This window comes from Ptiloglossa arizonensis, chromosome 5, assembly GCF_051014685.1.
Source record: "Ptiloglossa arizonensis isolate GNS036 chromosome 5, iyPtiAriz1_principal, whole genome shotgun sequence".
Classification (NCBI taxonomy): domain Eukaryota; kingdom Metazoa; phylum Arthropoda; class Insecta; order Hymenoptera; family Colletidae; genus Ptiloglossa; species Ptiloglossa arizonensis.
The window spans coordinates 11,649,948-11,665,904 of record NC_135052.1 but is presented as its reverse complement, the minus strand read 5'-3'; the positions used below and the strand labels follow the sequence as shown (position 1 = coordinate 11,665,904).

Genomic DNA, 15,957 nt, shown 5'->3' with positions numbered 1-15,957 from the left:
AAGTTGAAATTGAAGAACTCAAGACATTCTGACCGTGTTTGATTTACTTAACGTAACATACATATTTCTTCCACTCACAATCATATTCCTACTTTTTATCAATACTAATCTTACCAGTAATCGTACCATTGATATTTTACAAACTCGATATTTCAGATCGTATCTAATATTGACCAAATATTCTACATCTCACCTATGAATTCGGTTGCCTAATAAGTTCGAAACTTATTCTAGCTCGTACCGATAACGTTGTATTGTACAAAACAATTTATATTATACATTTTGCCAACAGATTTTTCAAATATCGAAGGGAAGATAGAAATTGATTGCTGCGAAATCATTCAATTCCTTTCATACGTGGATTTGAATCCCTACTCTGAAAATATTTCCGAATGCATCGTCCGAAAGAAAGGACACTTCAATGTATAAAATATCGTTTGCTCGTGAAACATAATTTTCACCTAGAAATAAACAAAAAGTTTCTTTTACAATTGGTAGAACCGGTTACCTATGCAATAATTGAAACGCGTACTGTTGTATTCTTGAAAAGAGAAACGGAGTGACTTCAGCTCGTATTAAACAAGCCTGTGGCGTTTCAACGGACGTGGAATGAAACTTGAACGAAGTTTCGCAGGTAGTAAACCTCACGCAGGCGCAACCAGTGCGATAAAACGATAGATAAAGCAACGTAATGGTAGCGGAACTACCAGTCGCTATGCGCTTACCCCAGTACGCAAAGTGCTATTTCGCATTGATCATCACGATCTGTCGCGGCTCTTCGTTAAAGGGAACAATTGAACAAAAATTTCAATCGAATTACCAAATGTGCCATTGAAGAAAAAGAGGGGAGGGATTCGGGGGTAATTTACATTTCTACGGCAATGAGATGGGTGAAAAGCGCGTGACAATTTTTACACACGTAAGTGCATTCTGTTTCTTCTTCGTTCGCGTTGTACGCGCGTAAATAAAAAAACATGATTATTTTCGACGATACTGCGATACAATACGCGTGTAAATAAAAAAATGATTATTTTCGACGATACTGCGATACAATACGCGTGTAAATAAAAAAATGATTATTTTCGACGATACTGCGATACAATACGCGCGAAAATAAAAAAAACGGTTATTTTCAACGATATTGCAATACAATACGCGTGAAAATAAGCAAACGGTTATTTTCAACGATACCGCGATACAATACGCGTGAAAATAAAAAAACCGGTTATTTTCAACGATACTGCGATAAAATACGCGTGAAAATAAAAAAAAACGGTTATTTGTCAACGATACTGCGATAAAATACGCGTGAAAATTTATTCGCCCCGAATGTCCGTTTATTAAAGAAAGTAACTAGTTCCTTTCGTTACGATAACTTCCCGTTGTGACTGAATACAATTTAAACTTACCGATACCGATTTTAATGTTGCAAAATGCATAGATGAAAATCACTCACGACGTGTTACTTTACTTTACTTTCTTTATTCAAAGTTACTTTTACCAGTTGGTCGAAAACTTGTAACACGATGAATCAGTTGCAGAATGGATGTAAGTTCACTGGTACCGGCTGGTCTTCTGGCGGGGCAAGTAGATCTGTACGAAGTCCAGGCTGGTTACAATAAATTTTCCGAAAATTTACGAAAGTTCACACCGCCTTCTATACAGTGCGCGATCTTCTGCGGCGGTTCGAGGTGCAAATATGAAAACCCTAAAGCCTGGCCGCCCGTGCACATGGCAATACAGAACATCTTTTCGCATTGGTAAGACACACGTCGAGCGTTTGTTAAAATTTACAAATTTTCTTCGTAAAATGTGTCGGAAAGTGGCTCGTTTCAATCGGTCGTAACCGTTTGGGGATGGATGAACATTTTTCTTCATTCGATGCACAAGTTACGCGCGTATTGAGAGAATCAATTTTTATTCACTCACGGTGAAAGGTTTGCAAAGAATATCCGGATATAAATATACATACGTTTATATCGGGAGGTATAGGAGTGTATTGTCTTCGGTGCCTATAACTAGATACTGTCCGCAAAGAGTTAAACCCGGTTCTATATTTATTGCTATACGAAACGCTGAATCGATTGTAATCGCGAAACGATAACTTCCCGTTGTGACTGAATACAATTTAAACTTTCCGACTCTGGGTTTAATGTTGCAAAATGCATAGATAAAAATAACTCACGACGTCTTACTTTCATCGATTTTTCGCCAAAATTTTATTCAAAGTTACAAAGCGATTTCGTTCGATCGACCCGTTAAGTTTCATTTAAAAGACGTTCCAAGAACGATTTTTCATATTCACAATACATATTACGAGGAAAAATGTTACTACACTGTAATATTTTTGATTGTTCTAGTCCGGAGTATTCAAAAATTTTGGTCAACTAATTCCAATATTATGATTTTACAAGCGTTTCGATATCGTTGGATATGTCTAGATGAAATTGTTCTGTTAACAGATTACGCGGTAATTCGATCGAATAACATTTTCGTTCGGGAAAGAAATGATTTTTCCCGTTTAACGAAGTGTTTTTTTTATAAAGAATAAACATCAATGTTGAGGGAAAAGTATATTTGCCACGTGTGGGTTGAACGTGGATTTTCGAATCGTTTGTTTCGAATTTATCGTTATTATTTTCATTCGTGGATTAAAATTCGAGAGAATTTTAAGCATTGATCGTTCTTTAGGGTGACGGATGACGTTCTCGCGATGGCACGGCCGAATACCGCACAGATAGTAAAAAAGGATATAATTGCGCAGTTTCAAGGGTGGAGTATAAAAACAATAATAAACTTGCAAACGCCGAGCGAGCATGCAAGTTGCGGCGGCCCACTCGAAGAAAGCGGATTCACTTACGATCCGAATGTCTTCATGAAAAATGGCAGTGGGTATTCAAACATTCTTATTTTTAAATACATCGCGAAATATTTCGTAAATATTTAACGATACTGTACGCGAAGAAAAACGAAGCAAGCTTCGAAATAACAGTGTATTATCGTTCACGTAATTCGCAAATATTTATTTACCCGTTTAAAAATTTACTCGTCGTTCATAAATAGAATTATTATTCAACGAAGTAACGTTCGCGTCTTATCTATCGCAATAATAGATGCCAGTAAATTTCAAACCTTCTGGTCACCCTGCGTATTCGTGATTTATATAAATTGTTACTGTATCGTACGCACAATTGTTATGAATACGTGTGGTAAACGATCAACGCGCAAAATGTACTTAACGATGCGAGAAGGTTAACCGTATCGCGTACCAAAAGATTTCGGTGATTTATATATTTCGCGGAATAATTTCAATCATTAACGTTACTTCAAAAGCGTGTCGCGGAGCTTTCGATTAATTTCGGTCAATGGTGGATTATTTATTCGCGTTGCACCAACGTGCGAACGAAGTTGTAACAAACATACATTTACAAACTATTGTAAAGTAATAACTTCTCCTCGTTGGTTTTCAAATCCCCGGATGTTTCGGATCACTTTCGATCCGAAGTAAACGTTCGTTGATCGAAACGTGAGATTCGATTCGCACTCGAGTCTCGCCTCCCTCGTTATAAGAACACCGGATACGTAGGAGACCAAGACCGGTACAATAATAGATGAATTTGATCGCGAGGGTACGGAAACGGTAGCTTCTCGAGCACGATGAAATTGAATCGTACAGAAAACTGGGTAAGGGTTGGTTTGTCCTTGCGGGTCGCGTAAAACGCGACAGAAACCGGCTCCGAGTCCGCGGGTCAGATCGAAGAGGTTCTGACGGGACATGCAATGCAGCAAAACCGGCGTGTATCCATGCGGAGGAAACAAAAGTTTCGCGGGTGAGGGGCAGCAACGCGAGTACCGTGCTTGTCTCTTCGGATAGTTGGCCCCAAGGTCTCTGAACAACACGATGCTACGAATTTTGTTCCAGTTTACTATTACAATTTCGCGTTGAAGGACTACGGGGACGCGACAATGGGCAAACTTCTGGACATGGTCAAGGTCGTGGCCTTCGCCGTACAGGAAGGAAGAGTGGCGATCCACTGTCACGCTGGTAAAGTCGACCTTTCGTTTCTCCTCTTTTTTTTTCTTCTTTTCTATCACCCCTAACCGGATCGATGCATCGATTTCGTACCCGCGTCGTTTCTCACCCTTCGATTATCTCTGGTATCACCGTGCCCGTTGCTGCGATCGGTGAAATTGTTAGAGAGTTAGCGTAACCAGTTAGCGGCGATCTTATCGCACCGGATCGCGGATGCACTCGATTTCTCCGATCACGTACACGTGAACGAACCTCTTCTTTCGAGGGAATAGTCATATCCGCGTGGTTTCACGCTTCTTGCCTTCGTGCGCCTCCTTATCGGCAATTTGTAACCTTTAAGTGTATCGATCTAAGGGAACGTGTGAAACACGTTCGACCGGCGCGATACCGCTTTGGTGCATTGCGTGCAACCGGGACGCGGCGTCAACGAGGTGCATCTGAATTTTTGTTCCTCGTTATGCATACCGTCCCCCTTGAACTTTGCCCCGAACGTCACGGTCGCAAAAATTGCACGTCCCCGTAATGGAAATTAGTTGGTTGTACCGTGTAATCGGGGCAAGGGTTCCATCGAAACCAAGAACGTCTTAAAATCGGGAAAGAGACGCGAAGGGGGCGTCCATCGTGGAACAAATTGACAATTTCTGAGAAAATGTGAACCATTCGAGCGATTAAGGGAATTTAGTAATAATTGATTAGAGTAAACGCTAGGAATTGTTCACTCGAGTAAATTATTGCTTTGGTAGATATTTTACGAGTTATTTACTTAGGTAAACAATTACTTTGCTAAACATTTTAGGAGTTGTTTATTTAAGTAACCAATTATTTTGGTAAACATTTTAGGAGTTGTTTATTTAAGTAAATAATTACTTTGATACTCATTTTAGGAATTATTTACTTAAGTCAACAGTTACTTTAGTAAACATTTTAGGAATTATTTACTTTATCTACCCACAACGATGTTCTAATTCGACCTTTCTGTCCTTTTGACGTTGTGTATATCAAGGTGGATAAAAAAGTAATTTTATTTCAAGTTATATGTCGTCGAAATCGATCGTCCGAAAAAGACATTGTTTCGCGGTTGTTAGAGTATTCAATTGTACGAAGCATCCGAGACAAAAATCGTTATCGTTCGCTGGTTGCTCGTCAAATATTATACTTTTGATCGAATACCGAAATTTTACCATCGATTTAACCAAAAGCTGCAGCAGAAATTGTTCAAACATCGGGTGAATTTCTACGTAACGTTGTTCGTATTTTAATATCGTTCATTATATAACGACACGATAGTTACCGAAATATTTGCATCGATAACGTGTACACGACACGGCAAATAACGTGTCAATAACGAGGAAATCGTGCACCACACCAATATCGAAGGGAAATTAATTAGCAGCGAACAAAATTTTATAAGCTTCGCGTAACGTTTTAAATATTTCAATGCAAACGAAACAAGTACAAGGAACGAATTTTTAATCAAAGAAATGGAACAAAAATATACGTATAAATCGATAAATATCGATTAAATTATTTAAATCGGTCCGGTTAAGACTGTTTCTTAAATCATTTTTCGTACACCCGAGAATGGAAAATTATTTGCAAAATTGTCTCGTGATTGGAGAACGTCGACCATGGATTCGTTACTGCGAGTACAGACTTATTATTTTCGTAATTGCTACGCGAAACGATGTAACGTAATTGTAGTTCAAGAATGAAATAGCCGTAAAATCAGATAACGGGCTGTACGGAATACTGTTACAAATAAGGTTACTGCAAAAGTGTTTAGATCTGGCTTGCACACGCTCGCTGCGTGCAATTCACCACTCGCCCTCGAGCAATATGGAGTTTGCGTGCAGTGTACCAGTGCATAGCTCTAAAGCCACGATCAACGAAACAACGGAAATGATACCAAATCGATATTGTCTATATTAGACGGTAAATTATAATCTGGTACCGAATAAGAGGAAATCTGTTGGGTAAGTATCGAACGGAATCGATACTTGTTCAACGAACGCGTTGATAGGCACTTTATGCATCTACAAAAATATCGAGACACGTTTTGCAATTTGTGAAAGTATCTATCTGCTATACGATTCGAAAGTATCGTTAAGTTTATAGATACGCTGAATCGTGGGCCCTTGGAGAACGTGTAATCGTGTTATCGCGTCCCTTCGAGGTCACAGTTTCATATATTAGTTTGAAAGTTCTTTCTCGTTTGTACGTTCGCGAAGATCGTGCCTACTTAAATATTAAATATAAATGCGCTTATAACTATTTCATGTGTGCACTTTACTGCGCGTACTTGACATCTATTTTCGATACTAATGAATACTTGATCGCTATCAATATCGTGCGATACAGAGTCGGTTACTATATCTTTCAAGTTATATCAATACAAAGAAACGAGCAACGAGACCAAACAGATACAATTTGGAGTAAACGATTCTTTGGCCGCTATCGGGTGGAATAATTTAATTATTTACGTTACTTAATATTGCGTTAAAGAAAGAAAAGGACATAGATACTTATTTCCGTAGAATTTTCTTTCTACCTTTGAAATTATACCAATACAAAGAAACGAGCAACGAGACCAAACAGATACAATTTGGAGTAAACGATTCTTTGGCCGCTATCGGGTGGAATAATTTAAGTATTTACGTTACTTAATATTGCGTTAAAGAAAGAAAAGGACATAGATACTTATTTCCGTAGAATTTTCTTTCCGGTTGATAACCAATTGAAGAAACAATTGAAAACGTTCAATGTGTCGAGTCGAGTACGCTACTCGAGTTTCCAAACGTTCGAAAGATTCGTGGAAATTACAATTTCGATCCAACTCTGTTAACGCCTACGCGGGAAATGGTTCCATTGTTTTATACAAAATTCAGTACCCACTTCCGGCCGGTTCCAGAGCGGATTTTCTAATTGACGGAAAGCGTGTTCGGCAACCATAAACGTGCCCGGTTCCAATTCCTTCGGTGAATTTATATCCACGAAAAATAGATAGGTGATAAGGAATTGGGGCGAAGGTGTGCTCCAAAACGTTCAACACGGGAACTTGTGCGCAATATTTAACGATTTCGAAGATGCCTAATCGCGAAAAGCAATAAATTATTATTACCGTGATGGTTGCACGGTTCAGAAACCTCGGGCGTAGACCGAGCTGGATTTAATCGATTGGTTATTCAATAACAAGGGCCCCCGAGTCATGTATACTTAACGATCGCTAAAGTTACTACGTTCTCGTTCGTTGGAGGGGGTTTGCATTCGACAATCAATCCAGCGATATGGACTTTGCAAACCGTCTGCCATTACCTACACGAAGGCGTTTCTTTATTCACAGGGAGAATGTATTGTACAGTCTGTCCCATAAGAGCGTGTCGACGATACCTTCGAGAGTTGCCAATTAACGAAGACCTATGACAATCTAGAGATCGATTAGCGTGATCGAAGAGATTTTGATCATCTAAACGTAGACAATATTTTTAGTTTGTTCGGAGTTTAAGATCACATCGACCTACCGAGTTATTAGCGACCACATTTATTTGTCACTCTTTTGATCTGCAGTAGATACTATTGGGTTGTTCGGAAGGTCGTTTTTCGAGAATATACAATTTAATAAAATGTTTACACACTCTGAAGAAATCGTGTTTCATTTTCACCAAAAGAAAACGAACAATCCAATATATTAGGTTGCACAGGTTTGTGTCTTTTAGGAACTTTACGACTCTTATAGAGGACTGTTCTTTCTGTAATATATTCAATCAATTGTATACAATCTTCTCGAGTACGTGTTGGTTAAAATTTTTTCAAATTGGTTTATGTTATCGAAAAGAACAGATTTATACGAGTACGTGAAACAGCTTGAGAGTGGAAAGTAAAAACAGCATCATTGTATTGTATCCAATCCCCTGATGCAAATCCAGTAGAAAATGGTCTCTGGTTGAAGCACAAGCTTGAGAGAAAACGTAGGTTGTTCGTAAAGTGATTGCGTTTTCTTTGGTGAAAATGAGACACGATTTCTTTAGTGTGTAAACATTTTATTAAATAATATATTCTCCATTTTGGAAAACGAAACGACTTTCCGAACAACCCAATATTTTCAAATTAAAAACCCTAATGGACCGTATCCGAGAAATCTGGAAGTTCTGGCAAAATTAATAGAAGCATATCGAGACGTTGTCAAACTATAATCGCTAACGAAGAACACAGCACTCGTTATTAAGTAAGAGCGTATCGGTAGATGTGAAGTACTACCGGCTTGTTCGGAAAGTCAATTCGTTTTCTTTGGTGAAAACGAAACACGATTTCTTTAAAGTGTCTAAACACTTGATCGAATTATTCTCCATTTTGGTGAACGAAATCACTTGACGAACAACCCGACGCAAAGCTTTCTACAAATAAATTTCTATTTACGAAGATACATCGACGATACGTTTTTGCACGTCAGACTGTGGACAGTCAGATCGTTCCAGAACCACGACTGGAGATTATTTATTTCTCCAGTTTCCTCGACGACGAGCACGTTTCGTCTCGTACGAACGCAACCGGAAATTCCATACGTAGGGAGTCCATGGCCGCGTTTTCGATCGTTTCGTCGAATTTACGAAATTCCGCGCGAGTTTCGCGTGCACGTTTCGCGACTTAATCGCGCAAGTCCCTCGAAGACCGTGTCGGCCCGAGCAGAAGCGTTCGCGCGCGGAATGCAAACCGCTGAGCGATTATACAACGGATACGTCGTAACTCTTGCCGATTCCGGAACTGCGTCCATCGCGATTACACGGTTCCGCCTCCGATTCCACGGTGCGAGCGCGTAATTTATTTCTCGAATTAACCGCGATCGATGAATGCTAGATCCGCTCCGGGATAAATATATCAATGCTCTTGCGTCACGTCAGTCGATAAATCACAACTTCTGTCAGCTTTCGGATATCGTATCCGGTAATTGCGTTCGTCAACTTCTCTCGTGACAGCGAGCAATGTTATCAAGGTCGCGTTTTATATAGCTCCGTCCAATTACTTTCTTCTCTTCTCCGGTCTTATTTCACGAAATCGGTTATTCGATTTCGGAAGGATTCACATCGCTCCGAGACGAGAGAAAATTTTACGAATTTTTTTTTTCCCAAGTAAATGTGCAACGATGTGTAAGTTTAAATGAAGTGCGTAGTCTTTTTCGGAGAATAAAATGTACGAATGAAATGTGCAACGAAGCGTGACTTCGATTTTTGTCCATTTTGCACGTCACAGATTTGAGAATTGGACTTTGTTCGATTTGGTTGAGTGTCAAAGAATGGGTAAATTTTGTGAATTTTTTTCTAAATAATTACTAAATGAAAAACATAGTCTTTTTCGGAGAATATAGATGTAACTTTCAACTTCATTTTACAATTTTGCGAAAGTACGAATCGTACAAAATGGCGAACTTAATCTCTATTCCCAGAACCTCTTCTGGTGAAACGTTGTTCGTTGGCCACCACAGTTGACGAGAAGGAGGTTCGAAATAAAAAAATATCGATTCGTAAACTAGAGACTATCGTTTGAAATGTGACGTAGGATTTTTCGAAAATTTTAATAATTGTAACAATGGTCGAAGTTTGAAGGAGAAACAATCATTTTTATCCAAAAAAGTGACTTTAGAAGCTTCAAACTAATATCGATCATTCGCTAACGACATCTGATACTCTTTTGATTATTGTTGCATTCGTTCCAACATAATGGATACACGAGATACAAATGGAAGGGGTTTGCGCAATCAGTCGGAGACTTTTTCAACGTGAACCGTTACGATCGGAGATAAAACATTTTCTGAGCTTTCATATTTTAGAGCTCGCTGGGTTCTCTTGTGCGACGAGTAACGGTGCTTTAATGGCGACGAAGTACGGTTTACAGAGTGTTTGTTCTTCTTTACGAGATGAATAGGCGGTAATTCGTAAAAAAGTTCGTTGGAGCATGTATTACACGGTAGATTTCGAAACGAAAACTTTCAACGCGGAGAAATACTAATTACTTGAACATCTCTTTCGCGTAATGTCTCACAAATATCGTAAATTAACAAATGCAAGGGTATATTTCCCCTGTACCGTTTCAAATACGTTATACGTTTCATTCACTATCGCAGTTGAGGTCTTCGGAAGGTACCACCGTTTCTAAATTTCGATAAAAGGAAGTCATACGAATATAACACTTCCGTGATCTTTTGCTTTACCGAACCGTTTGTAACACGTAGAATAATAAATGTAATTGATTAATTAGTGTGTACACTTTGCAAGCATTTAAATCGAATTGGAGCATCCGTTGAATAGTCCTTTGTACTCAAGAATGAAAACATTCGATGGATAAAAATCCCTGGACGCAAATTACGAATTAATTAAATCGAACGTAACCTATTTTGGTTGATTCGTCTCGCGAATCTTGAGCACAGATCTCCCCTTTTCTTCCAAACGATCCCCATTATAAAAATTTGGAAACCACGACAGACAATGTCAACACGTTGTGGACAACAGTGGTTTCTCGTTTTGAATCGTTAAAGGTTCAAAAACTTCCGATATTGAAACTCGTCCAGCAATCGTAGAATCATACGATAAAAGAACACGTCCTCTCGCCGATAATTCATCGCGAGCTGTCCCGAAAACGTTACAAATGGTATTGTTCTTTCAGGGCTGGGCAGAACCGGGGTCCTGATCGCGTGCTACCTCATTTACAGTCTTCGTGTGCGAGCGAACGATGCCATAAGGTTCGTTCGCATGAAACGGCCATGCGCGATACAGACTCGGGGACAGATACTTTGTATCCAGGAGTTCGAGCACTTCGTTCTTCCACAGATGATAGTTTTCCCATTGACCAGCACGATTGGTGACCGCAAGCCCTGCAGCCTTCAGTCGCACCTGAGAAAGCAGCACAACGTTCTGCACGGATACGAGCAACGCACCTTCAAACACATTCCAAAGGTCCGTTTCAATCGGGCGATTGAACGAACGATTTCGTTCCTCGCTGGTTGTGTCGACGATCGATTCATTTTTTCAGATCGTCTTCACCGTTTGCGAGCGAATACTTCAGCTCTGCGACTGTCAGGACGACAACTCGCCGTGCGAGATCGAGTACAAGGTTTCCAGCACCGCGTTCACGCAAAAGTTTATATCGCACGTGTTGGAGAAGCTGCGCGACAACAAGGGAAATATACGACATTCTTATTCGTGGGCAGAGTCCCTCGCCGATTCGTCATTCGACTGTTCGAGTAAGGAACTCTTTATAAAGAATTTCAAACCGTGAAATCATCGACGAACGATCACTCGGCTCCGTTTCGAAGCACTCGACGCGAATTTTTTGGAAGAAATTGAGCGCCAATGTGGATGTACATTGAAAAGTTTCTCGTCGGTTTTAGTTTCTAGTATTTCACAAATTCACCGGACAGGAGATAATATTGGGTTGTTCGGAAAGTGATTTCGTTTTACAAAGTGGAAAATATACAATTCAAATAAAATGTTATTCGTGAGCAGAGTCCCTTGCCGATTCGTCATTCGACTGTTCGAGTAAGAAACTCTTTATAAAGAATTTCAAACCGTGAAATCATCGACGAACGATCACTCGGCTCCGTTTCGAAGCATTCGACGCGAATCTTTTGGGAGAAATCGAGCGCCAATTCTCAAAATTTATTTGTACACTCTAAAAGAATCGTGTTTTATTTTCACCAAAAAAAAAACAAAAAAAAAAACGAAATGACTTTCTGAACAACCCGCTAGAACGTACGAGATTAACGATGAAGTGACCCTAAATAATTGGAGTTCTTTTCGCGATAATCGTGCAGCCTCTACGAAAGCGTGTGCAAGTGGCAGTCAGGCATCTTCGAGGGACACTTGCGACGACATTGGACGTTTGAGCGACGTGTTCTGCACGTCACCGGATGGTCGGTCCTGCGATTCCACTTTCCCGGGTAAGGTAACCTACGGAATGAATGTTGTGTTAGAGAAGAATTTAACGGTAGAGGTACTAGAGTTTCCAATAGTTTTTCATTTTTTAAGGATTGTAATGATACGTCATTATACGAAAAATGGACAATACTTACCGTGACCGATAAAATCACACTGGTGTATCGTTTTAGAATCACGTATTAACTCTTTAGACTCGAGAGGAGACTCTCGGTCGAAAACTTCGTGGTTTGGAATTCAAATTAGAATTGAAATATTACGTTCTTGTAGAGTGTAAACGCGTGTACGCGAAGTATATAAAATTGTTCCAATACGGATTAATTTTACGACTTAAAGAATTTTCTCGAGTCGTCGGTTTCTGGTAGCAGAGAAGCCTCGAGTGCAAAGGGTTAAATAGTAGTAGTGTAACGTATGAATAAACTGTTCTACAGGAAAAATGGCCAGGTATGTGTTCGTATCGTTTAAAGGAATGATTGAAAACGCAGTCTCGTTTGGAAATCGGAAAATATAAAGAGGAATAAAATTGGAGAGTATCGAACGACGATTGACAGTATTGAAATCTTGCGTTCAACGCAAGTTGCGAGCGATCGTTTCAATCTGCTCGGATCTTTTAATTGTTAACGAAAGGATAACGATGATTTGTCACAGGTCTCGATGACAATTGCGTGGACGATGTCCTGGGCGATGGGATACACGGCCAAGACCTCGTGGACAACGACTGCTACAAGGAGATCCAATCGCACATGGACCTAAAGGCTGCCGCTCAGAACACGGCTCTGGAAACTGTGAACACAGATGAAGCGATACGAGCTCTGATCAGAGATAATGCAACGTTGCCCGATAAAACGAGGAAACGATTGCAGGATTACCAGGTGCACCGTCGAGAGAACGTTCATTTTTTTTTTCAATTACGTTTCCATTCTCTGCTTTGGAACCATCTTCGAATCTCTACGAACGGAGAACGAATCGAACGATCGTTTACGAAAGAATAATCGTTCGATTGAAAACCGAGCTTGTCCTGTTCGTTGCAAACTTTTCGTACAATCGTTTCTATAAGTTCGTTCGGGAAATTGAAATTTTTAGCTGGTATAACAATCGATCGTCTTAAAGATACAATTGTGCAATGAAACGAAACGTCAAGTTGGAGAGTTTTCGTTTTCGAAAACGAGTACACCACCTTGCCAGATAATTTGAATCACAGTTTTGAAATACCGAGGAACTTTTGCCAGATACGAGGAAAAACCAAGTAACTTATCGTGGAATATCTGGATGTATCTTTCAGGTCGATCTGAACCACAGGTCCACAGCCTGGCAGCGACTAGAAATGGAAACCGATATGGATGTCCTGTCTGGATTGCTGTTCGAGTGGTTGGAGACACTGAAGCGTCCCTTGCTCGATGTGGACAGCTTAAGTTACATCGTAGCTTGGAGTTCCAAGCCACAACGATGTCTCGAGAAACTGTCAGCTTGCAGCAGATACCTGCTGGAGTATCTGCTACGATTTGTCAGCAGACTGAGGCCAATGACGGCTGAAAGTCAGAGCCTGATAACGAAGAGGTTCATAGCTACACTTACGCAGCAAACTATCTGGATCAAGAACTCCTTTTATCCTTCCAGTAAGTCACGAAAGAAAATCACGAACACTTAAGCGTATATGGAGAACTTAACGCATTCGTTGAAAATCTGAAACAATTTCGCGTTACTTAAGTAGAACCGTGACAGATGTCCAAATCCTTAAACAGTGTCGTAACGTATCACGAATAATCATTCTTCGATTGTTTTAGATTCGATAAAGGTACACGAGTAACGTCTAGACAGCTATTATACTTCTTTGTTCATTACTAGTATACACATGGTATAAATTCCTCAGGAATATTGATTGACGGAGCACGCTACTTTGTCCTATTTATATTATTAATAATTGTAGCCAGCACGTGGCTGAACGAACACACAACGAACCTCGATGCTACGATCGACATTTTGTCCAGAGTTTCCGGTTTTCCTCGAATTATTTGTCCGGAAATTAACAAACAAACGAAGCCAGACATTAATTTCGTTCCTCTGTTCGCAGATAAAGATTTCCACAAGTTACGACGAGGGACCGCGGCGAAACTCAACGAATTTTTCATCAGACTGATGAACATGATAGAGGAGGTCAACACGCAAGAAATGGAGAAACCCTTGTGGGCATCCAAGTGGGAATTGGTGTCGAGTCAATTGAGTCAAATAGAGACGCAGAAAGCCGATAAAGTGCCGATTTGAATCGACGCTGATACAGAAAAGAATAATATAGGGAATAACAAATGTCACGTTACGGACGTTCGTGGAATGAAAAATTTCTATCGGGTCTAGTCGCAGCTCCCAGTCGATTTGTAATATTTATTTTTACAATGGAAACAATCGAGGATCGTCTTGTTCGCAATAAACGTGTACGTTCTGAATTATGATAAACTATTCGAATAAATGAAAGTATTTTAGTAGTAATAAACATGTTGTTTCTTTCATTCGCAAGTACCCGTCACGGTGTCCACGAAATTGACGAAATGAAACTATTAGAAAACGTTGAGCACCTTTTCGATATTGTTTTAATTCTTCTACATCGAGAGTGTTTTTACTTCATCGAAAAGAGAAAGCAGTGTCTTGATGTCAGAAACATATTTCGATCAAATTTCTTCGACGATTCGGTCTCGAGTGCGGGCCTTCTTCAGGATGAACATTGTAACTAAAAAAGGATGATTGGAGTTAGTACATGGATACAATTATAATAAATACTTATTTTTTACTTAGGTATTCGACCACCTGAATCGTGGAACAGAAAGTTCCATTAAAAGTTCTATCGCATACCTTGGTCACGATGTTCGGTGTAGTCGTTTAAAGCAAAAATGGTAATAGCTTCGGTCGGTAAGGAAAATTTCTGCAGTGCCATATAGCGATAACGTACCGATCGAAGCTAACAATGAAAAGATTTTGCTCTTACCGACCGATAGTAACATAAGTCACGATATAACGATTCAAAGATGAAACGATCGGTTACTTAATAACTTTTCTGTATAAATAATCTTTGATAAACGTCGAAATATATAGAGCAAACGTGTAAGAAGTGCCACGAGATTGAATTTTAGAGAATCGAAGTACGAGAAAACGACGGTCTCAAAATTAAAGTAAAATTTTCAACGAAAGAATTTAACGGATCACGAATTGTTTGCAGTTCTTTTATTAAATATGACAAACAAGGAGTTCGGAAACAAACAGTTTAGACAGCATTGTATCCTCGTATTCACGAATTGCTGTTTTATTAAGTATATATATATATATATACTTATTATATTTTTTATATATATATAGATATATATATATATATATAGATATACATATATATTCTTCTGTAAGATATATGTATATATGTATATATGTATTTTTCTGTAAGACGATTCTATTAGATAAAGACTTAATTCTAGAGCTTAATTCGAGCTAGAAAATGCGATTCCTTAAATTCTCTATTTACAGTATGATATAAGCCCCTTCCGTGATCTAAACACATATACCGTTAAACACATCAATTTACGTGTATAAATCTTGACGTACCTAACAGGATCGTATTTTAAGCATATACAAACGATGTCAGTCTTATACAAAGAAAGTACAGTGAAAATTATAACTCTCGGTACTTACAATTACTACTTAATCGATAACTAACTGCTATTATACTTCGCTACCTTTTTTTTTTTCATTTGACGAAAAAAAAAGGTCGATGAAACAGTTCAGAGGTGGTTTTTTCTTTTAGTAACACATTTAATTTTTCTTGGTAAAATCGGTACATTTTTACAAGGCAACTTATCATACAATACTTAATAAAGTAATCCAGACGATAAAGTTCTAGGAATTTTCGAATAACTCTATAAGTGCTCGGATTTGCATTCAAGAACTTCCTCGTTTTTCATACGGCACAGGATAATACTGAAAGATCCGTTGACGAATCCGACATCGAGGTCCGATCTAAGC

The 15,957-nt window shown here is 39.2% G+C and overlaps 1 protein-coding gene across 1 annotated transcript; it reads left to right on the top strand.

Moving 5' to 3' along the window:
• The first annotated feature begins 737 nt into the window (after positions 1–737).
• On the top strand, positions 738–14,433 carry LOC143146897 (uncharacterized). The gene is made up of 10 exons (XM_076311626.1): positions 738–919; positions 1,536–1,760; positions 2,692–2,888; positions 3,923–4,045; positions 10,688–10,977; positions 11,054–11,264; positions 11,835–11,960; positions 12,604–12,827; positions 13,238–13,571; positions 14,027–14,433. The coding sequence occupies exons 2-10, from the start codon at positions 1,543–1,545 to the stop codon at positions 14,215–14,217; spliced, it is 1,914 nt and encodes a 637-aa protein (XP_076167741.1). The 5' UTR covers positions 738–919; positions 1,536–1,542; the 3' UTR covers positions 14,218–14,433.
• The last annotated feature ends 1,524 nt before the right edge of the window (positions 14,434–15,957 follow it).